The sequence below is a fragment of the Lampetra planeri genome, chromosome 39 (assembly GCF_965212315.1).
Source record: "Lampetra planeri chromosome 39, kcLamPlan1.2.h2, whole genome shotgun sequence".
NCBI classification, from domain to species: domain Eukaryota; kingdom Metazoa; phylum Chordata; class Hyperoartia; order Petromyzontiformes; family Petromyzontidae; genus Lampetra; species Lampetra planeri.
This window is the reverse complement of record NC_136145.1, coordinates 7,674,378-7,699,317: the sequence shown is the minus strand read 5'-3', so window position 1 is coordinate 7,699,317 and position 24,940 is coordinate 7,674,378. Positions and strand designations below refer to the sequence as shown.

General features: G+C 52.9%; 1 protein-coding gene across 2 annotated transcripts in view; it reads right to left on the bottom strand.

The window, feature by feature from the left end:
- Window positions 1-9,379: 9,379 nt before the first annotated feature.
- LOC144731575 (homer protein homolog 1-like) overlaps window positions 9,380-24,940 on the bottom strand; it is a 30,081-nt gene continuing 14,520 nt past the window's right edge. The window contains exons 6-9 of one of the 2 annotated variants that reach the window (XM_078612725.1): window positions 23,475-23,634; window positions 14,433-14,543; window positions 13,508-13,588; window positions 9,380-10,307 (exon numbers count right to left, since the gene is read on the bottom strand). In XM_078612725.1, coding sequence (XP_078468851.1) covers window positions 10,122-10,307; window positions 13,508-13,588; window positions 14,433-14,543; window positions 23,475-23,634 — 538 coding nt within the window. In that variant the 3' untranslated portion in view covers window positions 9,380-10,121. The remainder of the gene's footprint in view (window positions 10,308-13,507; window positions 13,589-14,432; window positions 14,544-23,474; window positions 23,635-24,940) is intronic. The other variant, XM_078612726.1, reaches the window with a different exon arrangement.

Below are 24,940 nucleotides of genomic sequence, written 5' to 3'. Positions count from 1 at the left end.
GTGCTCCACCTGCCGCCCCGTGGGATCCGCGTCTTCCTCCGATGTCATCTCCCCCTCCTCCCTCTCGTCCTGCAGTGGCGTACCCTGCCTGCCCACCTCTCCACCCCCGTCCTCCATCTTCCCGCCGGGCTGCGTTGGCTTCAGCCCGTCCTCGGCCACCTCCCCTTCTCCATCCGACACCCTGCTCCTATGTGCGCGGACCTTATTTGCGTATGACAGCGGGCAGTCCCTGTACAGGTGGTCCTTATTCCCACATAGGTTGCACAATGCCGGGGCGCAGCATTCTGCCACAACGTGGTCCCGTGCCTTGCATCGGTAACATATCCGTGCCTCGCACGCTGCAGCCAGATGGCCACTCCCCCCACATCGCCTGCAGAGCTTCGGCTGCCCCGCATACACCACGTAGCCCCTATTGCCACCAATGTTCAGGGCGCTCGGGATGTGTTGCAGAGCCCCTTCTGCCGTTCCCAACCTCACTCGCCATTGCCTGGCGCCCGTCCAGATCCCTAACGAGTCTTGGACCCGCTTACTGTCCGATAGCACCAGGCAGTGCTGCCTCAGCCACACCTCGACGTCGTGGTCTGGCAGAGCTTCGTTGTACAAAAATATGGTGACCACTTTAGTATCGAGCTCAGAGAGCAGTTGGAGCTTCAGCAGTGACAGTGGCCGTTCCCCCGCCTTCTCCTCGAACGAAGTCATAAAACGCTGCAGTAAGTTGCTTGTCTTAAAGCTCACGTCAAAAGCCCTGCCACCTGGCAAGGCTATCAAGCAAAACAGATCTGCCGGATCCACCTTCAGAGTTTCGACCATCACTGACCGCACGAACCTCGGTCTGTCGATCGTGACCTCCTCTGGCACGTCCTCCTTAAAGGACACCCGCACGCAGTTATGCCTCTTAGCGTGTAGCGGGGTGAAGTTCCCTGCCGAACCTCCGCGCCACCGCCCTGCGCGCTCCTGGGGTCGCCCTGCCCCCACAGGTCCAGGACTTGCCTGGACCGCGTCGCTTTGGGCACCTTGCGCCTGCAGGCCCGCCGAGCTCGGTGCTTCCTCCGCCTCCTCTCCTGGGCTGGCCGACACCATCCCACTCCTCGTCGGCTCCTCTCCCTTCCTCGCCCGCTGCCACCAGGCGTCCTCCTCCGCTCGCCTCGAGGTCGACGCTCGCGCCTCGTCCCTCTCCTCTGCGGGTCTCCCTCCTCCAGGCCGTCTCATCGCACCATCCTCCGCCTCTTGGCTCACCACCCCGGATCGCTTGGTCGCCATGGCCCCGCGGGCCTGCGAGGCTGCCACTGGCCAGGCAGCCAGGGAGCCGAGACTAGACACGACACCAGCAGAGACACAGTAGATACAAACCAGCCGCAGCCGTGGCCCTCCTCATCGGGCAATTCGCCAGAATGGTGAGGCTCTGCTGTGTCTCCCGTTCTTATATAGAGCAGCAGCAGGGTGACGTCATCATTAACTCATTAACTCATCAGGTGCAAAGATTTGAGGGGGGGGGTTATTGTAATTATATACTTGATTAGTAATAAGGCTATTGTTACGATGCGAGTTGTAGATTAGTAATCATTTGGAATGTGTTCTATTGTGATTATGCTACATTAATAATCAGTTAGTGCTTGTTTCCCTTATAAGGAATTGTAATGCATCTTATTTAATAATACGCTTCCAGGCCGCACTAAGCCTGTAGCTGTCTGAGCGATTAAAGTTATTTCTGTTTCTCTCAATCTCAATGGATTCTCTAATTAGTCTTTGCCAGTAGTAACTAGTTTTACACAACACTTCAACGTTGTCAAAATCAATTGAGTGTCCCTGTTGACAAGCATGTTCTGCCACTGCCGACAGTTGTGTTTGCGATAGTTTAATATTTCTCTGGTGTTCTTTTAGTCTTACACTAACGTTACGCCCTGTCTGTCCAATATAGCATCTGCCACATACACAATTAATCCGATATACACCTTCTGTTGATAATTTAGGCAATTCGTCTTTAGTGCACGTTACTAGTTGTTGAATTTTGTGTACTGTACCAAATCTTACTGTAATGTTTTGCTTTTGCAAAACACGGGCTAATTTGTCAGTTACTCCTGAGATAAATGGTATTTTTATTGTTTTAATAATCTGATCGCTTTCAGCAGTGTTGCTTTGCGATCGTGATTTGGCATTTAGTGCTCTGTTAATTTGAGCATTATTGTAGCCATTCTGTCTTAGTGCTTCTTTAACATGTTTAATCTCTCTCACTAGACTTTCATCATCTGACACTGTTTTAGCCCGATGTATGAGCGTCTTGATTAGAGAGGATTTCTGAGCTGGGTGATGATGCGATTTCGCATTCAGATAGGCATCAGTGTGCGTTTGCTTTCTGTAAACGCTGTGTGTTATTTTACCATTTAGGCCATGCCCAAGTAAAATATCCAGGAACGGGAGTGTGTTATTCACCTCCATTTCCATGGTGAACTGAATGGCTGGGTTTTGTGCATTGAGATGATTTAGAAAATCGTTAAGTGTATCTTTACCATGTGGCCAGACAACCAAAGTGTCATCCACATATCTAAACCAAAAGATCATGACGTTTCGATCTTAACACAAGCAATCGTCACCAGGTGGGACAACCACATCAAGACTTTACGTGACTTTACCAAAAGAACCAAAGAGTATGAAATAGAACAATCACACATAAAACAATTGTTAAGTTAAATAAATAAAGTTATAATAATAATAAAACAATTCCAATAAGAAAGTAACAGGACTTTTCAAATCGCAAAAAATCACAGCCTTTGCGATTTGCCAATCGCATTGTTTCAACTTGCGATTTCGATTTGAAATCGATTAATCGTCCAGCCCTATGATTTACTCAGGACCCCGCCGGTCTCGTGTTCACCACTATCATCGCGGCTCTTTGATATATTGAGATTTGTTGAATTACCAAAATTCGATTAAAAAAAATGTCTCTTCCTGTTGTGGTCTAGGTTCCTTGACCCCCTCTGGTCTAGCGTACGCCAAGCGGTGTGTGCGTCAAGTGTTAACGTGTAAATGATACGCCCGGTTCAAGGCCGTAGCCATGGAGTCAACATTGGGGGGGGGGGGGGCAAATCTTCTAGGGGTCTGGGGGTCCCCCCCCCAGAAAAAAAAAAATCGAAAAAAAATTACTAACACACAGGATGGACTTTTCATTTTTTTTTTTACAATAATATCTAATAGTGTATTGTATTACATTGCTATGTTTTTTCTTTTTTTTTTACCATTTCTTGTTTCATTGTATGTAATGGCAGAGATTAGTGCTGAGCACCGACATTCATCGGTGCTCAGCACATGGCTGGAGAGCCTGCGTGGAGCTACACGGGGATCTTTGTCTTTGCACTTGGGCATGGGTGCAGAGACAAAGAGACCGAGGAGGCATCGCCACCCATTATTCTGGCTCTGAGCTTGAGCCGGACTTGAGCCCAACACTGCGATCTGCGTACGCATGCACGTACCCACATGTACCCGCACGTACCCACTCACTACCCACCCTCACCGCCAATGCAATGCAGCGATAATTAAAAGCAGTCCCAATGATTGCGCTGGCTAACCCAGACGCGGTTTGTAACAGTTTCATATTTAAAATGTCCAGCGTTATTTGTCGTGTTGTGTGTGTGTGTGTGTTGTCAAGTCTGCATCTCCCGGTGTTCTTTTTTGATGGGTGGTCGGTGGTGGTGACAGTGTTACAATGTGAATGCGTGGCCACGAGATCTGTCATCATCATCGCCATCATCACTGGTCATGGGCATTCCACTGCGAGATGAATGCCCCCTCCCCCCATCCTTCCTCGCCACCATGCACCGCAAACGCCGTCGCTGCCCTCCCACAACGCTGCGATGTAAGAACAATGACAATCAGCCCCTCGCGCCAGCCACTCGATGATGATTGCAGTGATATAAGATGCGTGTTGCGTGTGTGTTCGAGCGATGACGTGCATAGCAGACGCTCCATAAACCACTTGGCGCGGAGCTATTGTGTGTGTGTGCGTGCATCTCGTGGCGTCTTGTCAAGGTGGCATTAGCCAGAGACCATTTCACAATCCCCTGGGAATGACATCACCGCTGAGCAATGAATTAAAAAAAGACGAAGATACGCGTAATCGTTTATTTTTATATGCGGGGTTACACAACAATAGGCGTATTTAATCATCTCATTATTTGAAACGATGCACCGCAGCGCACCGTGAGTTTGTTTTTCATGCAATACGCTGCTGCTGTTGTTGTTGTTGTTTGTTGGCTGTGACGAGAGACCCGTTGTTTAGAGAGGGTTGCTGCGACCGGTAATATCTGGGTAAAATCGACAGCGTTTGTTTTACTTAGGGAAATACCGCGCCGCATAATATGAATGTCTAGCAGGCGATTGGGCCGATAGACTAAAACAACATTTAATGTAGAGATACAGCAGAACGGGAGGATATTTATTGATCGTATAACATGAACATTGTAAATTGCCACAACTGAATTCAACATCGGTAGCAATCCCCAATGGCCATCGACACGAAGCGGGCACACAGTTGTTCTTGTTGTTGTCTGGATTACACCTTGTATGTTGTATGTATGTCGCCTGATGATGCCAGTTGTAATTACTGGCGAAACGTCGTACTCTAATTGCAAATGTTGTGGGCTTACTCTCCAACACACCGGCGTGCTGTACTAGTAAGGAATTGCCATGTTTTGTTTACGCGACAACCCTTACTCATTGGCTGTAGGGTGTTGGTGGGTTTAACGACACATTTATATTAACGCGATCTAACCCAAAACAACCTCTATTGTGGATCATATTGGTCGCGAAAGCCTGCGTGCTAAGCTGATGTTGAACTTTTTTAAAGCCAAACGTGCCAACAATCGGAGGTGCGTGGGAAGGAAAACATTTGCATTTAGCGCCAGTAACCAAACACCAAAGGGCACATTCTGGCATCTGTTGCTTTATTCATATAAACAAATATGTCATACAAAACCGAATATAATTAAAATAAAACCCAACCCTTATTGACCGTCACGCGCCCCCTGTGTTAAATGTCGCAATACTTCGACAATCTGTGAGTGGCTACTTGCCTGGACCGTCGTGAGATGTGAGGTTTTTTTCTGGGGTAAACGCGCGTGGGCAACAATATTTTCGATAGTAAACACTGCTACTGTACTAAATTCACACAATGGTGACACTTTTTGTACAATCTCTGGTCTCCTTCATACGGCTTTTATTTCACGTAGAACAGCAACTATAACGATCAGCGACCCGAGTTCGATTCTCGCTCACGGCCAACACCAGTTGACGATTATCTGAACCGGTCCTGGGCCTCCCCTAGGTCGACTCAGCCTCAAATGAGTGCCTGGTGCGGCGTGCAAACATCGCCACTGGGGAGACAAAGGCGGCCGGGCGTGGTGATGGGGAATAACAACACTAACATTTTGTGTATCGGGGATTGAGTCGTTAAATGTTCCATGTTTTTTGTTAAAAATAATTTCCCACTTGTGCACAATCAAGTGCCCGCATCTGCTGCAATGGTTTGCGTGCGGATGCGGTTTCGGGGGTTGTGGGCCCATGAACTTCGTGATGGATCAAAGCCGAGGGGGGGGGTGGGATCCTCTGGGATGGATCGTATCGAGGGGAGATAGTGGAAAGCGGCTGATTGTGAATCGAGCTGAGTAGGGTGGTGGTGGTGGTGGGGGGGTAGAGGTTCATTGTTGGGTTTGAATCTCCCGCTCCCGTACAGCATCATCCTCTTGCGCTCGTTAGCGGCTGGCAAATGCTCAGGCACCCTGCGAGGGAGACGTAGGATGCTCCTGTGTCCGCTGCGCCCTACATTACGGTAATTGGTATCGTAGGTCACCGCGGGGTGGGGGGAGGGCACTTCGAGCGGTGTCACCCGCAATTAACCACTTCCCCGAACGCCACCACCTCTCCTCTCCAGCTGTGAGCGCCACACGACGTCAACTAACAGGCGCCAGGTGCCCGCGGTGGGCGGTGGTGGTGGTGGTAGAGGCGACGGTGGTCTTGGTGATAGTGGCTGTGGTGGTGGTGGTACTAGCCATGGTCGTGGCTGTGGTGACACTGGTGGTGGTGACTTTGGTGAAACTGCTCGTGGTGGTGGCTGTGGTGACATTGGTGGTGGTGACTTTGGTGAAACTGCTCGTGGTGGTGGCTGTGGTGACATTTGTGGTGGTGCCTGTGGTGGTGATGCTGGTGACGGTGGTGGCTGTGGTGATGTTGGTGGTGTTGGTGGCTGTGGTGATACTGGTGGTGGCTGTGGTGATGTTGGTGGTGGTGGCTGTGGTGATGTTGGTGGTGGTGGCTGTAGTGATACTGGTGGTGGTGGTAGAGGCAATGCTGAGACTGGTAGTCGTAGTAATGTAACATGGTGACGATGGTGGTGGTGTCGGTTGGGGGAGCGGTGGTGCAGCGGTTAGCGTAGTGCTGCCTTACGAACCGCCGCGACCCGAGTTCGATTCTCGCTCACGGCCAACACCAGTGACGATTATCTGAACGGGACCTGGGCCTCCACCCTAGGTCTACTCAGCCTCAAAAACTAATACCTGGTGCGATGTGTCAACAACGCCACTGGGGGAGACAAAGGCGGCCGGGCGTGCCGTGCCGGCCTTCATAGGTGCTACAACAGTGTGTTAAAGTCTACACGGGGTGATCTTTGTCTTCTTGCTGTTGTTGTTGGTGGTGGTGGTGGTTGTCACGGTTAATTGAGACGACGGTGCCTGTTGCACTCGATGGGTGTGGCTGCAACCGGAGACTTCTTCGCTTGCAGGGCCCAATCGGCACGTGATGAGCCACGTGATGCACGTGCGGTTTGCCAATGGCAGATAACAAAATGCCACGATTCCCTCTCTCTCTGAAAATGGAATGTCAAATATTCTGCACGATTGTACCCGCCGTGACGTGACATTTTAAAGAGCGACCTTCCCACGCAACGTCTGCTCACTCGGTCGAGCAATTATCGCGAATAGAATAACCGTGGCAGTGTTTTACACAAGTGCTAGCTTGCTCCTAAAAATGTTTCGTGCGGGTGAGAAATCCCATTCAACCGTTGCACTGCTCGTGTGTGTGTGTGTAATTGATATGTTCCACGCGTGTATTGGATAGGAAACAATGGCATATGTACGGCAACGCTGTTTGTTCGCGGTTGGGTGAGCTCATAGGGTGGGTACGGCGGGGTCTTCCCGTCGTTACGTCTCCCTCTTGTGGACGCCGAGGCATCGAACGTTCAGCGAATGCCTCTGGGAATCAGAATCATGATCATGGGAGGAAGACTGGTTTGGGATGATGGAATTGGTGGGGGTGGTGAGATCGTGCGATGGTTGGATGGGTGGCATACCGTGTCAACTCATATGGTTCTACACGTATTCTTGTACACTACACTATACACTACACTACTATACACTACACTGCTATACCGTGTCAACCCATACGGTTTACCACGTATTCTTGTACACTACACTATACACTACACTACTATACACTACATTGCTATACCGTGTCAACCCATACGGTTTACCCCGTATTCTTGTACACTACACTATACACTACACTACTATACACTACACTGCTATACCGTGTCAACCCACACGGTTTACCCTGTATTCTTGTACACTACACTATACACTACACTACTATACACTACACTGCTATACCGTGTCAACCAACACGGTTTACCCCGTATTCTTGTACACTACACTATACACTACACTACTATACACTACACTGCTATACCGTGTCAACCAACACGGTTTACCCCGTATTCTTGTACAGGGAAATTTAGTTTTCAAATCCATACGACGTATAGCCGTTTCAATGTGGGCAAAATATTTTTTTTATTATGAAAAACATGTTTTTGTCTATTTGTTTGTGTTTCTCCCTTGTGTTGGGACTTTATAGGATGAACGTTGAGATTTATTAGGGCACGGGGTGACCAATAAGGTCTGAATTTGTCTGTAATAAGGCAGGGCACTGACAAGGGGTTGACAGCTATGTGGTGGGATGGCTGGAAAGTGGGGGTGGATGAATGGTTGGATGGTGAAGTGGTTGGATGGTGAAGTGTTTGGATAATGGGATAGTGGGTGGGTGATCAAAATATGTGGCTCAAGAGCTCGTGAGCTATTGCGCTGGTTGCCCGACTAAGTCTTAACATTTTTAAATAGTTGTGCATTGCTAATTGAGAGGTATACCACACGGCTCGTAAATAATTTCAGCAGTTTGGAAGTCAAGTGCAGGGGGAATTAGGAACTCGTGTGGTGAGCAGTTCTGCATTCAGAAGTTAAAGTTCGTCAAACAATTTCCCATTTTCTGGGGATATGCTGAAAATGTCCCCCCCCCCCCCCCCAAAAATATATTGCTATAAAATAGATGTCTGTTCATGTGGTTATGGTTATACTTTATAAATCCCTAATCTCTGCCATTACATACAATGAAACAATAAAAGGTAAAAAAAGAAAAAAACAGAGCAATGTAATACAATACACTATTAGACATTATTGTTAAAATAAATAAAAAGTGCATCCTATGTGTTAGTGAATTTGTTAAATATTTTAGGCAGGAAATGAGTTTTCAAATTTAGATTTTTTTTCTGGTGGGGGACACCCCCAGACACCCTGGAAGATTAGGCCCCCCCCCCCCCCCCCCAATGTTGACTCCATGGCTACGGCCTTGAGGATCGGTGCAAGCTTCCCGTGGCTACATTGACAGCGCAGTTCGGGTGTAGACGCCGAGCGGGTGTGTTGCTGTTGTGCAACACGGCTCTCCGGTGTGTTTCTGGGTTGTAACGACAAAGTCGTGCCACCTCGGCACGTGCAGATCGGTTGCCTTTTCCTAGCGAGCGGTTGGCTCGTAGACTCCCAGCGGCTTCTTCTTGCTGTTCTTCCTCTTTCGTATGGCAAGATGAACTTTCAGCAACGTTATCGGTGTGGATATTGTGGCGATTAAGCCGTTCAGGAGTTCTCCCTGGAGGCTTGGCGAATGTCGGTGATAATTGCACCTTAGTTGGTGGTGCAGGGGGCCGCGTGGGATCACGCGATCCGTGGTCTGTGTATTGGCGCTTGAAGCGGGCAGTGTGATGTCGCGTGACCCTTTGGTCTGGCTCTGGTAGCCGCGGTCACATTGCGAATTGTTCTTCGTTTGTTCTTCATTCCAGCGGCTGATTTTGGTGGAGGCGTTGGATCCGCGTGTCGTGGATTGAGCCGAGGCGGGAGGCGACTGCACGGACGTACGGCGAGCCTGGGAGCGCCGCACGCACGAACTGGCCCACGTGTACTGACGAGGCGCGTTTGTTGAATCCCTTTTGGGCTGTTTGGGCCGCTTCGTCCGTGCCCACGACGTCCCCCCCCCCACCCCGAGCCTCGCCGCACGCCCCAACAGACTTCGAGAAGGTTGGCAGACAGTTTATTTCCCTTTCGATAATTGCTTCAATTTGTAACGTAATTTTTGTAAACTATCACGACCGCCACGAATATCAAAATTGTACTTGTGCCGCAGCTTACATCTTTCAAACGTGTGTGTGAGGTTCGTGTGCGTGTGTTTCTGAGGTTTGTGCGTGTGTGGTTTGTGTGCGTGTCAGTTTTTTGCGTGCGTGTTGAGGTTTTTGCGTGCGTGTGTTGAGGTTTTTGCGTGCGTGTGAGGCTTGCTTGTGCGTGTGTGAGGTTTTTTTTTCGTTTGATAATATATGTAAGAATTTGTGGCGCAGTGGTTATTGCACTGCGCCATTAACCTCGGCGACCTGAGTTCGATTCCTGGGCACGGCTAGCATCAATACATCAATGGCGGCGAGCGAAACCCTCCCCCCTCTTCACCAAACCCCACTGACCAGCGTGGTGAAGTATGGTCAAACAACCCCCATGACCAGAACGAGGCCTTCACCCGGCAGTCGATTGACAAACAGCTGTAAATTACAATCATTCATTATCAACACCGTCTTCAACCGTGGTCAATCCACCGCTCGACTGAAGGCATCTCCAAGCTGCCGCGGTGACGCAATCCACCCAGCGCACGCACGCGAGCCAATTTCATCGCTCCGTCTCCTCCCTGGCGATCACCCCACCCCCCCCTCCGCTCCCCCATCTCGGACGCGTGCAACCACAAAACAATAAGAAATGAGACAAAATAAGGAATCACAGCTGGCCAATTTTGGCGAGGCAGTCACGGAATTCGACCAGCTCGGCGATGTTCCCGTCCAGCGTGCGGAGCCAGCCGTCAATCTCCCGTCCGGCCGCCTCCTTCTTCCTCTGCCTCTCCGAGAGCTCCTCCTTCAGCGCGCTCGCTCGCTTCTGCAGCTCCGCGTTCTTCTGCTCCGTCTCCTGAGCAAAGCGAGCACGCCGGTGGCAGAAAGCGGTTGGTGGCGCGGGTGGCACAGGTGGCACGGGCGGTCCTGGTTACACGGAATTAAACAGGGCCCCCCTGTGCAATTCCCCGCTCCCTCTCTTTGTAGCCCAGCGTGTGGGACCTCCTTCTGGCCCGTGGGCTCCGGTGCAGCTGCACCGCCTGCACACTCGATAGCTGTGGCCCTGCTATCTGATTAGAATTCAAGTCATGGATTACGGCTGCCGATTACTGCGTTTGACTAACTCGGGCATTCTGCGGCGGTTGTGAAAATCGATCTCTCCCCTGCTCCCGCTCGTCACCAATTTTTTGTCGATTCATCGACCTCATCGACCAATCGTCCCGAGCTCGAGAAGTAAATAAGGCCCGGCTCCCGTTTCCCTCGTAAGCCGCCGTCTGGGGCCGGCGCCCCGGTGCAGTTGCACCGCCTGCGTATCTGATCGCCACGCCGAACCCTCATAGGCGGTGGCGGTGGCGCGGGTTCGTTCGCACGTCCCTTCGATCGAATGTCGCGAGGGAATTGAATTGAGCGCCTGGAGAAAATTCCAAGTTAACCCACAAACACGAACCGAGCTGACGATCAAACCAGTCGCGATGCCCGACGATTCGCTGCACTTGCTGGGGGCCTTTTTCAGGAAGTACAGTTTGAACCACTGAATTGAGATAGCAGCATTGAATTCAACTCCCGAAGATGCTCCCGGTACGTGGAGCAAAACGTCGGGCGTGACGCCGAACCACGTGTGGTGCCACCTGGAAACTTATCGCAAAGATAAACGCAGCCGGTTGTTCTATAACGCGATAGTTGCGTCCCTGAAGAACACCGCGTTAGAGAACAGACTGCTTAGCGCAACCGCAAAGACCCACGTGGTCATCTTCTTGGTTCTTTCGGTAAAGTCACGTTTAAGGGAAGTAATAAAATAATAAAAATAAAACATAATAAAATAATTCTCACGACGTTTCGGCCACAACGCAAGCAGCCGTCCTCAGCCGACCTCAGGTGAAGACCAGGTCTGTTGGTGTTTCATTCAGACTATGTCTCCCCGACAGACCTGGTCTTCACCTGAGGACGGCTGCTTGCGTTGTGGCCGAAACGTCGTGAGAATTATTTTATTATGTTTGATTATTATTTTATTATTTCCCTTCTACGTGACTTTACCGAAAGAACCAAGAAGATGAATCCCTGCAGTCACGAAAGCTTTAAATCGAAAACCCCACGTGGTCGTAAGGATTCGAGACGTAGGGATTGGAGATGTAATAATCCCCACCAGCGATTCACGATTGATTTTCACGAGTCGAGGGTGGATCCTCGTTGTTTTGATGTCTCTTGCGTGCTGCTTTGTTTTTGTTTCTAGATTTGAAGCTTTTGCGACTGCGAGGATTCATACTCTTAGGTTTTTCGGTAAAATCACGTAGGTAAAAAATAAATAATAAGTAATATATTTGAAAAAAATCTATTATTTTTTACATACGTGACTTTACCGAAAAACCTAAGAGTATTGTTATTGTTTGTTTTACATGTTGCGTCTTTTTTGTGCTCCGTCTTGTGCGTTCTGTCAGCTTAATGGTGCACTGGCAGGTACTTTGTTTACATTCTCAAACATGGATTGATGAATCATTTGTTGCGAGCTTCATTGGCATAATAATCAATTTCGATCGATGCATTTTTTGCATGCTGCGTGATCTTTTTTTTGCATGTAGGGGTACTTTTTATTGAGTTATTTTAGCCTTCTTCCCCTTGCTCCACCGATTGTACCATCGGCGTCGCTCCTGGGACAAAGTGTCTACTTGTGCATCGCCTCTGCGATAGACAAAAACTCACGGAAGGTGACATCACAGAACTGCTTCGAGTTCCCTTGTCGTGGCCTCTATCCATGCGCTAATGGTCGACCCACGTGCCTGGCCTCAGGGAGATGTTGGCCCTGGGATGTCGAACTCTCGGAGGGAGAATCTACGGCAGCTCAGCCAGCACGCTGTGACCTGAGTTGAATAATGACAGGGCCCAGCGCTTTCACGGCCGGTTTGCCGCTAAGAATAATGGACAATTCGATCATTTTTAATTCTCAGAGCTGGAACGCGGCCACAGTGTGTTACAAAACCAAAAGCGAATATGATCGGGAAAGTTTTTGTTGTTTTTCACGTGCAGTCATTGGTGACTGGGCTGAGACCATCAACACACAACCACTTGAGAACCCGGCTTTATCAGGGGTCACTGCTCACATTCAAAAACCCAAGAACTCAGCCGTTGCCATCTTCAGCGCTCTGACTCGAGTCTCCAGGCCACCACGATGCCCTTGCAGTTATGAACACGGGCGCATAGCGGGTTGCGCTCTCTTGTGAACTGCGTCGTGGGCTACTTTCTAAATGTGGAGGGAAAAGCCAGAGGACGCCGGAGATAAATCCACGCAATTATGGGGAGAACATGCAAATATACAGGGTAGGCATCGAACCCACGACCTCCTGTATACCAGGCGAGGTAGTTAACATCTTGCCACCAGTAAGCCTCTTTGACTATATGTCATTCCACCCCTACAAATGTAAAGTGTGTTTCACACACCCCATTGACCACGCGGCCTTCTGGGAGTGAGTCATATCAGCAGCATTGGTTCAGCACAAGCAGCAGTCTGTGCCGGCTTCGACATTTCAGTGTCTCAGAGTTTCGCTCGCATCGAACCAAAGCCGATGAAATGATGCACTCCAAGAAGAAGGTCGCGTGGCCGATGGGATGTGTGAGAAACACTTTAATTTGTTGTTGTTGTCGTTGTTGTCGTGTGGAAGGACAGTTATGTGAAGGAGGAGAATTGTCCGTTTCCTGCGACGTCGCTTCTGCTGTTCGCCACAGCGTCTGCTCACGTGCATCGTGCGTTCGGCTCCAGCTGCGACGGCCACCCCTTAATTGTTCACATTTTCTGTGCGATTTGGTCAAATCCCCTCCAACTATTGCAGACGGATCGCCCATCGCCGAGCGAAGCTGCCGCCCGCAGACACTCCGAGGTTGCCCCCCAGCCTGCCCCGCGTGGGGGAAGCTGCCGTACCCGAGGGGGGGGGGGGGGGTTCCCTCCTAGTCGTCCGCTACAGGTGAGGCAGCCTCGTCCAGGCAGGGGAGGTGGAGGACGAGGAGAAGGGAGGGGGAGGAGGAGGGGGGGAGGAGGAGGAGGAGGAGGGAGGAGGACCTTCTCACCTTGATCTTCTGCAGATTCCTCTCAGCCTCCTCCTTCATCTCCTTCACCTCCTCGTGTCTCTGCGTGAGCAGCGCTCGCTCCTGCAAGAGGGCCACGCGTCGCACGCACGCTGCATTGTGGTGGTGGTGGTGCGGGTTGGGTGGGGTGGCCGGGTCCCCCGAGCGTGGGGGGCGGTGCGGCGTTCCACGCGTCGGGTGGGCCACTACACCAACCCGCATATCTCTTCACCCGCCACCCCCTCCCCCAATAGTCCTTGGTAAAAGGACTCGCAGATTGACTTACATTGGGTAAAGCCACGCAGCAACATCACCCCCTAAACTGTGAAGCTACCGCAAGCCGTGGCCGTCTGTCAAGCGAAGCGCCTTCGTGACACAGCCTTGCGCTACGAGAATGACGCGGATAGCAAATGAGCCGACGGCTTTCGTGTGAATTATTATTGTTATTGCGACTTGTTTACCCGGTAAGGTCTCGCAGAGACTTAAGGCCTTTTCTTCATCAGGATCCTGCTCCCGCTCGGTTTTCGCAGTAGGAGGCAGTCGATCGCGACGAGTTTTAATTTACGGGTGTAATTTTTCCCATTTCGCAAATTTGGCTCGTGATGTGCTCGCACGCAATGGCCTACCCTTCAAATAACGTCACGTTTTTTTTTTTAACGTCCGCAGGCGACGCGTATTTTACAGTCGGTGCACCCGCAGCATTAACCGGTGCCGCCTGCCGGATTCGAACCGCGAACCTCCCCAACAAACTATAAAAAAAAACATTTACCAGGTAAGCGGGGGACGCGCTACCGCTGTGCCACGTCGTCGCCCATGCCGGGCCGACTACCCGTCTGGGAAAGCGCAGCAGCGCCTTCGCGAGACGGCCGCCTGTGCTCCTGAGCGTGGCGCCAGTGGCCGAAGGCGTCGAGTGGCCGAAGCCGCCTACCTGCTCCTTCTCGCTGATCTGGAACTCCAGCTCCTGCGCGTGCCGGCTCAGCTGCGCGTTGCTCGCCAGCAGGCGGTCGGCCTCCGCGCGCCGCCGCTCCAGCTCGTTCACCTGCGCAGGCGCAAACGCCACCGCTCACTCACCCACTAACCCACTCACCCACCCACTCACCCACTCGCCCACTCACTCACTCACCCACTCACCCACCCACTCACTCACCCACTCACCCACCCACTCACCCACTCACTCACTCACCCACCCACCCACTCACTCACTCACTCACCCACCCACCCACCCACTCACCCACCCACCCACCCACCCACCCACCCACCCACCCACCCACCCACTCACCCACCCACCCACCCACTCACCCACCCACCCACTCACTCACTCACCCACCCACCCACCCACCCACCCACTCACTCACCCACTCACCCACCCACCCACTCACTCACTCACCCACCCACTCACCCACTCACTCACCCACCCACCCACCCACTCACTCACTCACCCACTCACCCACCCACTCACTCACTCACCCACCCACCCACTCACTCACCCACCCACTCACTCACTCACTCACTCACCCACCCACCCACTCACTCACTCACCCACTCACTCACTCACTCACCCACCCACCCACTCACTCACCCACCCACTCACTCACTCACTCACCCACCCACCCACTCACTCACTCACTCACCCACCCACCCACTCACTCACTCACCCACCCACTCACTCACCCACCCACCCACCCACTCACTCACTCACTCACCCACCCACTCACTCACTCACTCACCCACCCACCCACTCACTCACCCACTCACTCACTCACTCACCCACTCACTCACTCACCCACCGTCGTTCAGGTTCCCTCGGGGCCTCGTTTCCTGCCGAACGTCTTTGCCGGCTCTGCCGCTAGATCTGGAGTAGGTGGCGCGCGGCGACTATAGTCGCCGCAGCCGTGGCGGGAGGCATACTGGATCTGGTGTGCGGGGTGTGTGAAATATTTACCAGGCTGCTGGTAGACTGGCATAGGAACGTGGCGAGTAGTAGCCGTAGCGGGGGGTACACGGGATTTTTTGTTTGTTATCGCGGTATCTGAATGCAGGCCGAAAAAACACAATACCCCACGTGGCCAGCAACAAACAGCACTATAATATATCTAAGAATGTAACACGGATCTTGACTTGAGCAAGGTTGCGGTTACAACTTTGGGAAAATATATAAAGTGAGTGGGTGAGCGAGTGGGTGGGTGGGTGGGTGGGCGATTGAGTGAGTGGGTGGGTGATTGAGTGAGTGGGTGGGTGAGTCAGTGAGTGGATGAGTGAGTGGGTGGGTGAGTCAGTGAGTGGGTGGGTGGGTGAGTGAGTGAGTGGGTGGGTGAGTGAGTGAGTGGGTGGGTGAGTGGGTGGGTGAGTCAGTGAGTGGGTGGGTGAGTGAGTGAGTGGGTGGGTGAGTGAGTGGGTGGGTGGGTGGGTGAGTGGGTGGGTGAGTGGGTGAGTGAGTGGGTGAGCACACGAGTGTGTTGTTGTGACCTGCAGTGCGATGGGTGAGTGAGTGGGTGGGTTAGTGCGCTGCGCTAAGAACCCGGCGACCCGGATTCAATTCCCGCTCACCAGTGACAATTATCTAAACCATTCCTGGGCCTCCCTTAGGTCGACTTAGCCTCAAATGAGTATCTGGTGTGATGTGTAAACATTGCCACTCGGGAGACGAAGGCGACCGGGCGTGGTTGGCCACCTCCCCTCGTGTGCCGTTCCAGCCTTCGTAGGTGCTACTCACTAACATCGCTTGCCCCAACAGTCTGTTAATGCTATAAGGGGGATCTTTGTCTCTGTTTGTTATACCATACGACGCCTCCCGACCCGTCTCCAGCATGTTAGTGACCCCTGCCAAGGGTCGAGCTTCTTCTCTCTGACTGCATTGTTCTAAGTTACCAGGTAAGGCCCACTGAGCTCTTTTTCAGAAGTCACTTGGCCACAAATGACAGCTCGATGCAGTGGCTTGTCATCACGTGGAAATGTACGGCAGCCAAATTCTCTCAAACGTGTGATGTTCATTCTAGAGAGAAACCGGAGGGACCTGGGTAAAAATCCAAGCGACCACGGAGAGAGACACGCAAACTCCAAATGTACAGCGGGCATCAGGGTCGGATCGAACCCAACGACCTCCTGCATACCAGGCGAGGGAGTTAACATCACGCGAACACGACGCCCCTTCACTTCGCAAACCGCGAGCCGTGCACCGCTGCCGTTAGAGAGCGCTCCGCCACTCGCAATCACAAGGTCACGAGTTCAAATCTCGGGCGGGAGATCAAATCTGCCCATCATCATTCTCAGAAGGAGGGGTTCGATTAAAATTAGTAATACACTGCGAGCAAGTAGATAGTGGATTTGCCATATCGATAGCTTTGCTCTTCTTGCCGCGAGAATGTGGAATAAACTCCCCAGCACTGCCTCGGGGCTGTGCAGGGGGGACGAGGGCTGCGCTGGGCTCCACCGTGTGGCCTGGAGGGGACAGGAATCGTCCCGCAGGCTGCCACGCTCACGACAAGCACGACGACGACAATGACGACGACGACGATGATGACGACAACGATGACGACGACGATGATGGCAACGACGACGACGATGATGACGACGACGACGACGACGACGACGATGATGACAACGACGACGATGATGACGACGATGATGACGACGACGACGATGACGACGACGACGACAATGATGACAATGACAGCATCGCCCTTCACACGACGGCATCTCACGGCGCTTTGCCAATACGCCCGTTGCACAAATTGTGCACAGGAATTGGGGACCACGTGCCCAGGTGTCCCCCCTGCCCCCCCTGCCCCCCCACCCCGAACATGGGGGGGGGGCGGGGGGAGCAGTGAACCTGACCCCTCCCCCAGGGGCCACTCGAAACGGCGGGCGGCCGTGAACGAGGACACGAGCGAGGAGGTTTGGGAGTGGCGGCGAAGTGCCGGACCCGTCGCGGGCCCCCCGCTATTTATCTATCCCCGGCTTTGCCCCCCTCGGTTGATTTATTTCGCGGGGATGTGTAAAAGGCGATGGTTGTGCGCACGCGCGCTATCTCGGCGGAGTGCGGCAGCCACAATGGGGGCCCTCTTGCGGAAAACCGCCGCGGAGAAGGAATTTGACGAAAGAAAGGCGGTCGTGCAATAGTCGCTCGTCTACGGCGCGCGCCTCACCGAATAGCGCAACTGTCGCGTCCGCGACCTTTGTGCGCTTGGCGGTAAACTGTGCGCGCGTGCGTGTCTTTATTGCGCCCTGCGGGAAGTGGAAAAAAGTCATTACCACTAATCTGAAGCCTAATCCCGCCCGTAAAGGACAACCCAATCCATAGGTCGCGGCCGCTCGACCTGACCCCCGACGCTAATCCCACCGATAGGTCGCGGCCATCGCTTACGGACAGTGGCACGCGGCCACTCGCTCGCTCGCTCGCAAAGCTGAGCGTGAATTGTGGCGAGCATCCCTTTTTGCAGAGAACGCGAAGTCGGCTCTTGCGTCCCTGGAATAACGACAACTCAGGCCTTGTCAATAAGGCCGCCCCAAAGCGAGGACGTGTCGTGCAACCGCCCTTCTCCATCGCAGCGATTCAGGCGCCTTCTTGTGTCATATTGCGGAGGAGAAGGTATCTTTTGCCTCGTCATTGCCGTGGCAACCGCTAAATATGCGCACAGCAAGGGGATCTGTCACGTGGATGTCCTGAGCTCCGTCACAGGAACGCGGAATGCACGCTGAATGGCTCGGGGTCATCATCACCTTGGTCTACGTCTCGCCATGTCGCGGCGGCGAGGTGTTATCTCCCTCGCCCGGTGTGCAGGAGGTCGCGGGTGAGGTCGCGACCCCTGTACAGTACACAGGCGGTCCTCGCTTTAACGACGCGATGCGTTCCTAGAAACTCCGTCGTGAATCGGACGGTCACAAATGGGACCCCGCTTTCCCACGGACAGTGGCAACAATAGAAACACCCCTTGCCAATGTCCCTGTCCTTTTATCGGACATACCCAACGGGGTTTCACAGGGAAACATCCACAACAACACTTGAGAAGAACAAAAGCTCCACGCCGAGTGGCATCGGAAATCAGACCGTCTCTGTTCTAATGCGTTCGGGGTAATGTCGGCGGGTGCGCCATGAATTAAGTTTTTTCGCCGTAAATTAAGTTTCTTCGCCGTAAATCGATCCGCCGTGGTGTTGTATAAACGTCATGAATGTGGATCGTCGTAAACCCGACCGCCGCAAACTGGAGACCGCCTGTATTTGGAGTCTGCGGTGTTTCTCTCTCTCCGTGGTCGCGTGGATTTTTCTTCGGGTCCTCCGGTTTTTCCCTCCACATTTAGAATCAACGTCACGCGCTTAGAGCATTTGGCTGCTGTAAATTCCCACATGCGACAAGGCGCTGCGTTTAGCTATCACTTGTGGCCAAGTTGCTTCTGAGAAAGAGCTATATAAGTCGGTGAGCTTTATCTGGTAAATAAAATAGTTGTAATAGTTTTTAGTTGACTGTTTTGTATCGTCCGTACTGTTTTCAATCACGACACCGCAGGTCACAAGAACAACACACACTCACTCACCACACTCACTCATCCACTCACTCACCACACTCATTCACTCACTCACAACAACAACACTCACTCACCCACCCACTCACCACACTCACTAATCCACTCATTCACTCACTCACCACACTCATCCACTCACTCACCACTCATTTATCCACTCACTCACCACACTCATCCACTCAATCACCACTCACTCACTCACTCACCACACTCACAACACTCACTCACTCATCCACTCACTTACTCACCACACTCACTCACTCACCACACTCACCACACTCACTCATCCACTCACCACACTCACTCACAACACTCACTCACTCATCCACTCACTTACTCACTCACCACACTCACTCACTCACCACACTCACCACACTCACTCATCCACTCACTCACTCACCACACTCACTCATCCACTCACTCATCCACTCACCACTCACTCACTCACCACACTCACCACATTCACTCAACTACTCACTCATTCACTCACCACACTCACTCATCTACTCACTCACTCACTCATCCACTCACTCACGCACTCATCCACTCACTCACTCACTCACCACACTCACCACATTCACTCATCTACTCACTCATTCACTCACCACACTCACTCATCTACTCACTCACAACACTCACTCACTCACTCATCCACTCACAACGCTCACTCACTCATCCATCACTCACTCATCCACTCACTCACAACACTCACTCATCCACTCACTCACCACACTCACCCACTCACTCACCCACCCACTCATCACACTCACTCACTCACCCACTCAACCACAATGTTTCCGCTTCTTCCTTCGCACTGCGCCACTCTGGAATTCCCTCCCATGGTCTCATTTTCCAAAGCTATTCTAATAACCTCGCTCATTCCAAGAGATGCATTACACTTTTTTTTTTAACGATTACAGCTTTGATAAGTGCTGTTTGTTGCTGGCCGCTGAGGATTGTGGACCTTTGTGCCTCTTCTCAGCAACCATGGTTACAATAAAAAAAAAATCAGCAACTGCAGCCATTTTCTATCCACTGCTGGATGAGGGCCTCCCTTGCGAGGCGCGACGGTTTGTGTGCTCGGAGCACAATGGATCGTGCCACTGCAGGGTTGTACACGGTCTACCCTGCAAAGTTGCGGCCTTTAATAATGCGGGAATAACGCGTGGAAGCCCCTGTAAGGACCCTTTGTCATTGCTCTCATGCTTGTGATTCCCGTGGTGGTGGTGGTGAATGAAAGTAGTTAATTATTCTAAATGTTGTATTGCTCAAATGAACATTGAGACGTCTCCTATTTGCAGCAATGAGGCAGTGGTGGTTTTTCCACGAGTCTTTCCGTAGGATAACCCAACCGTCTGTTGGCTTCCCCACAAAGTGGTACGTACTTTATCCACCCCCGGGGGTGTGATGGACTGAGACAACCACCAACCCGGATTTGAACTCAACACTTTCCCATTGCGAGCCCTTCTCACGTACACTTCGTTGAGCTCTGGCACGTGTTCGTTGTGCTGCTTGCCACGTGGATTTCCCGCGTGGGCCGTGTGAAGATTCTCAGTGTTCATGGCCGAATGTGAGCGGAGGGGGTCGTTTGCACGAAGGAACTCTTTAGAACTGTCGCACGGGTGGCACTGGAGATTCTGCGGGTCCTGACGCCAGGTAGGTGGCGTGCGCGGCTCGCTCGTTAGCGCCTCTTCGTGCGCGGACGCTCTCCCCGCGAGTGACCTTTTGAGTCGGCGGTCGCCGGGACGTGGGATTTCAAACGCGAGGATTACGCGGTGATTAAACCGCTCCCCGATGACGCGCTGGCCGCGCCGGTCCCGCCAAACGCCGGCGCGCTCTGCCCGCGGCCTTCTCAAAAGCCCTTTCGGTCCAAAGCTCCCCGCGTTCGATGGATGTCGCCCGCCTTTGAAGTTCAAAAGCGGCAGTCCGGCCAGCGTGTGGGCGAGCGGGCGGTCACGTGGGGCGGCGAGCGAGGGGAGGAGGGGGGGGGGTCAGGGGGGGTCAGGGGTTGGCACGAATTAGTCGCCGCCGTGGGGGGCGTGGCCCTAGCGGCGTGTCCGTCGGCTGCGACTCGGGCAACCCGCCGTGTCAGTCCGCTGCTGGATGAGGGCCTTCCCGCGACGTGCGTGTTGCAATGCCACCAGCGTGGGTTTGGTGGATTGGGGCGTACGGTACAACGGTTGATTTCACTGCGCTGTCCTCTGCCCGGCACACAGCTCAGCAGCAGGCTACAGTGAGCTGTTTGACCAGTTAAGGAATTGTACTATTAGGTAAATATTCACACGCCCATTTAATAGCTGGTCATTAGAAAACAATTCAAATGTAATTGTTACGAGACCCCATGGTGTAAAGTGCAGCTCTTATTGTCAACTCCACCACTCTGGCCTCTCTATTTACGTTGCTATGAAGAAGGCCCATTTACCAAAACGTCTCCTATTTATTGTAAGGCCGCACACGCAGTGTTATTGACGAATGTGTCGAGTATTTGTTGTTGTTGTTGTCTGTGCTTGTGCACCACTGCCAACGCAGCAGCAGCAGCACCACATAATTTGTTACGATGATCGTCGCCCATCAAAGCGATGTCCAGGCTCAAAACACCCTGCTTAGCTTTCGAGATCTGCCGAGATCGGTTGCATTCCCACCGATTTGGTCACGGGCATCTGCCGCGAAGTCCACCGTAAAGACCCGGTGAATGGGTTCACTCAACGGGAGCCACCGTGCACTGGCGATATGCACCCAAGGATGGAGCCCCGATTGACATTCGAAGAATTGTCACGATTTGGGGTCACGATTTGGGGTCACAAAGTCGATTCAAGAAGACCTGACGGTGGTCTTGGTCTCGTTTGTGCTGTTTGTCTCCTGTGTGCTGTCTTCTTCTGTATTCTACCTTGTCTTTTCCATTGACCCAAAGGTGACCTTTAAATATAATTTGCACGAATTGCAAAGTAATTGATTCTTACAGTTAATTCCGTGTGTGTGTGTGCGTGTGCCATCCGTGTAGGAATTGATTTTAACTTGAATCAATAAATTGTTAGATACCCAGTCCATTCCGTGGCTAGACCAAACTCACCTTCAAAAACCCTCAAACATTCAAACATGCTCTAACATTGCCCCCGCGCATTAAAAGCAAGCCTCCTTTGAAAAAAAAAAAGATCAGCAGTTGCACGGAGTTGAAAAAATAGAAAGATTAACATTTTAAAATTGTCAACTCATTTTTTTTTCGGTTAAACACCGTACCGATCACGTCTCAGCCGATGGCCCATCTTCGTGGTCCTTCGTGCCCTGAAGAAGAGCCGTTGCCTGAAACGTCGCCCGTTATATAATTTTCCCTTTGCAGGCCACACGCTGTGCTGTTGACGAACGTGCCGAGTATTTTTTGAGAAGCTCGTCACCGCGCGTAAATTACAAACCGTGTTTTTGCCGCGGTGTCTCTGAGACGCCGTACGTGACCCGCTCTGGCGTGTGGATCAGAAGCACGCGGCAACCGTGACAAAGAATTCCTAAGTGTTAAACGTAACAAAGAAATCGGAGTGGAAGCTGAGAGGCGCGCCAAGAAGCACGGAGAGCGGCACGCACGGATTTGGTCTGAGAGCCGGGACGAGGAACCGGACGATTGGAGAATGTGCGCCGGTTAGAGACGTCCTCTTGCGTTGTTGCGCGTTGTTGCGCGTTGTTGCGCGTTGTTGCGTGTTGTTGTTGCGTGTTGTTGTGCGTTGTTGTGCGTTGTTGCGCGTTGTTGCGCGTTGTTGCGCGTTGTTGCGCGTTGTTGCGCGTTGTTGCGCGTTGTTGCGCGTTGTTGCGTGTTGTTGTGCGTTGTTGCGCGTTGTTGCGCGTTGTTGTGCGTTGTTGCAGGTTGTTGTGCGTTGTTGCGCGTTGTTGTGCGTTGTTGCATGTTGTTGCGCGTTGTTGTGCGTTGTTGTGCGTTGTTGTGCATTGTTGTGCGTTGTTGCGCGTTGTTGCGCGTTGTTGTGTGTTGTTGTGCGTTGTCCGTTGTTGTGCGTTGTTGCGCGTTGTTGCGCGTTGTTGCGCGTTGTTGCGCTTTGTTGCGCGTTGTTGCGCGTTGTTGTGCGTTGTTGTGCGTTGTTGCGCGTTGTTGTGTGTTGTTGTGCGTTGTTGCGCGTTGTTTAAAGCTTGTTTTTTTCTTCCGGGCCCGCGCTATTTTTCTGTGGCACTCTCAATTCTCACGATGGATTTCCCCTTCGTCTTACGGAATTGACCGCAATGACTGCTAATAAAAATAACAGTAGTACAGTAGTAGTCGTAAAAAAACAAGTGTGCGTGGGGAGGACACCGCACTGAAAGGGATGATGATGATGATGACCAGTGGCCGAGACCAACGACAGAGTGGCAGCCCGAGATCACGTCCACCGCGGAGATGAAGCAACAACATCCGCTCATGCTCTGTGGGTCGTGGCGGGTGCGCAAAACCGGCTGGGAGGCGCCAGCTCACCTTGGCCAGCAGGGCCTCGCACTCCTGCCGGCAGGCGGCCGTCTCCCTCACGCTCGCCTCCGTGACACCGTCGGCGGTCTCCAGCGAGGCCTTGAGCTCGGCGTTCACTCCCCGCAGGGCGGCCAGCTCCGCCTCCAATTCCTGGCCGTTCACCAAGCTGCTGGGAGAGACGCACGGGAGGGGTCACGCCCGGGAGAGGTCACGCTCGGGAGAGGTCACGCTCGGCAAAGGTCAAGCTCGGGAGAGGTCACGCTCGGGAGAGGTCACGCTCGGCAGAGGTCACGCTCGGGAGAGGTCACGCTCGGCAGAGGTGACGCTCGGGAGAGGTCACGCTCGGGAGAGGTGACGCTCGGCAGAGGTCACGCTCGGGAGAGGTCACGCCCGGCAGAGGTGACGCCCGGCAGAGGTGACGCTCGGCAGAGGTGACGCTCGGGAGAGGTCAAGCTCGGCAGAGGTCAAGCTCGGTAGAGGTGACGCTCGGCAGAGGTGACGCTCGGCAGAGGTGACGCTCGGGAGAGGTCACGCTTGGTAGAGGTCACGCTCGGTAGAGGTGACGCTCGGCAGAGGTCACGCTCGGCAGAGGTCAAGCTCGGTAGAGGTGACGCTCGGCAGAGGTCACGCTCGGTAGAGGTGACGCTCGGCAGAGGTCAAGCTCGGTAGAGGTCAAGCTCGGCAGAGGTCACGCTCGGGAGAGGTGACGCTCGGCAAAGGTCACGCTCGGGAGAGGTGACGCTCGGGAGAGGTCACGCATGCGGCGATGGCTGGCGGTGGGGGGGGGATGTGAGGAGATTCCTGATGCCGCTGGTGCGATTTCAGCGGTGGGAATTTCGTGCCGGACGAACAGTTACTCGTGTGCGTGCCCGCTCTCGCTCTCACTCGGCCACTTGCTGGCGTTCCACTAACTTACTCGCCTACGCAAGCCCTCAATCAGTCAATTGATCACCCATGCACCCACTCATGCAACCACTCACTCGCCTGCACACTCAATCACCCATGCACCCATGCATTCACTCACTCACTCACGAAGTTACTCAAACACATAGCCACTCGCTCGTTTGACTGCCTGAGCACTCGCTCAACCTCCTACCTCTTCACACACTACACACTCACTCACTCATCTGTCTACTCGTTCCCTCATCCACGTACCGACTCACCCACCCACCCGCTCACTCACGCATTCACTCGCCGACCGGCCCGCTCGCTCAGGCACTCGATTACCCACACGCCCACCCAGCCTTCCGTCCACGCACTCGCCCGTCGCGACGCGATCGTCTTTGCCGACACGTGAAGCGCAGACGCGACGCGATCTCCGCGTGGTAGCCATGCCGACGTGGGGTCACCTGTCGCGGTAGCTCAAGCGGCCGTCCCCCCTTTCGCATCGGCGAGGCGCAAGAACGCGTGAAGCGGTTGAGTTTCATGATGATCGTCGTCGTCGTCATCGTCGGTCATGATCTATCCCAGGGGGT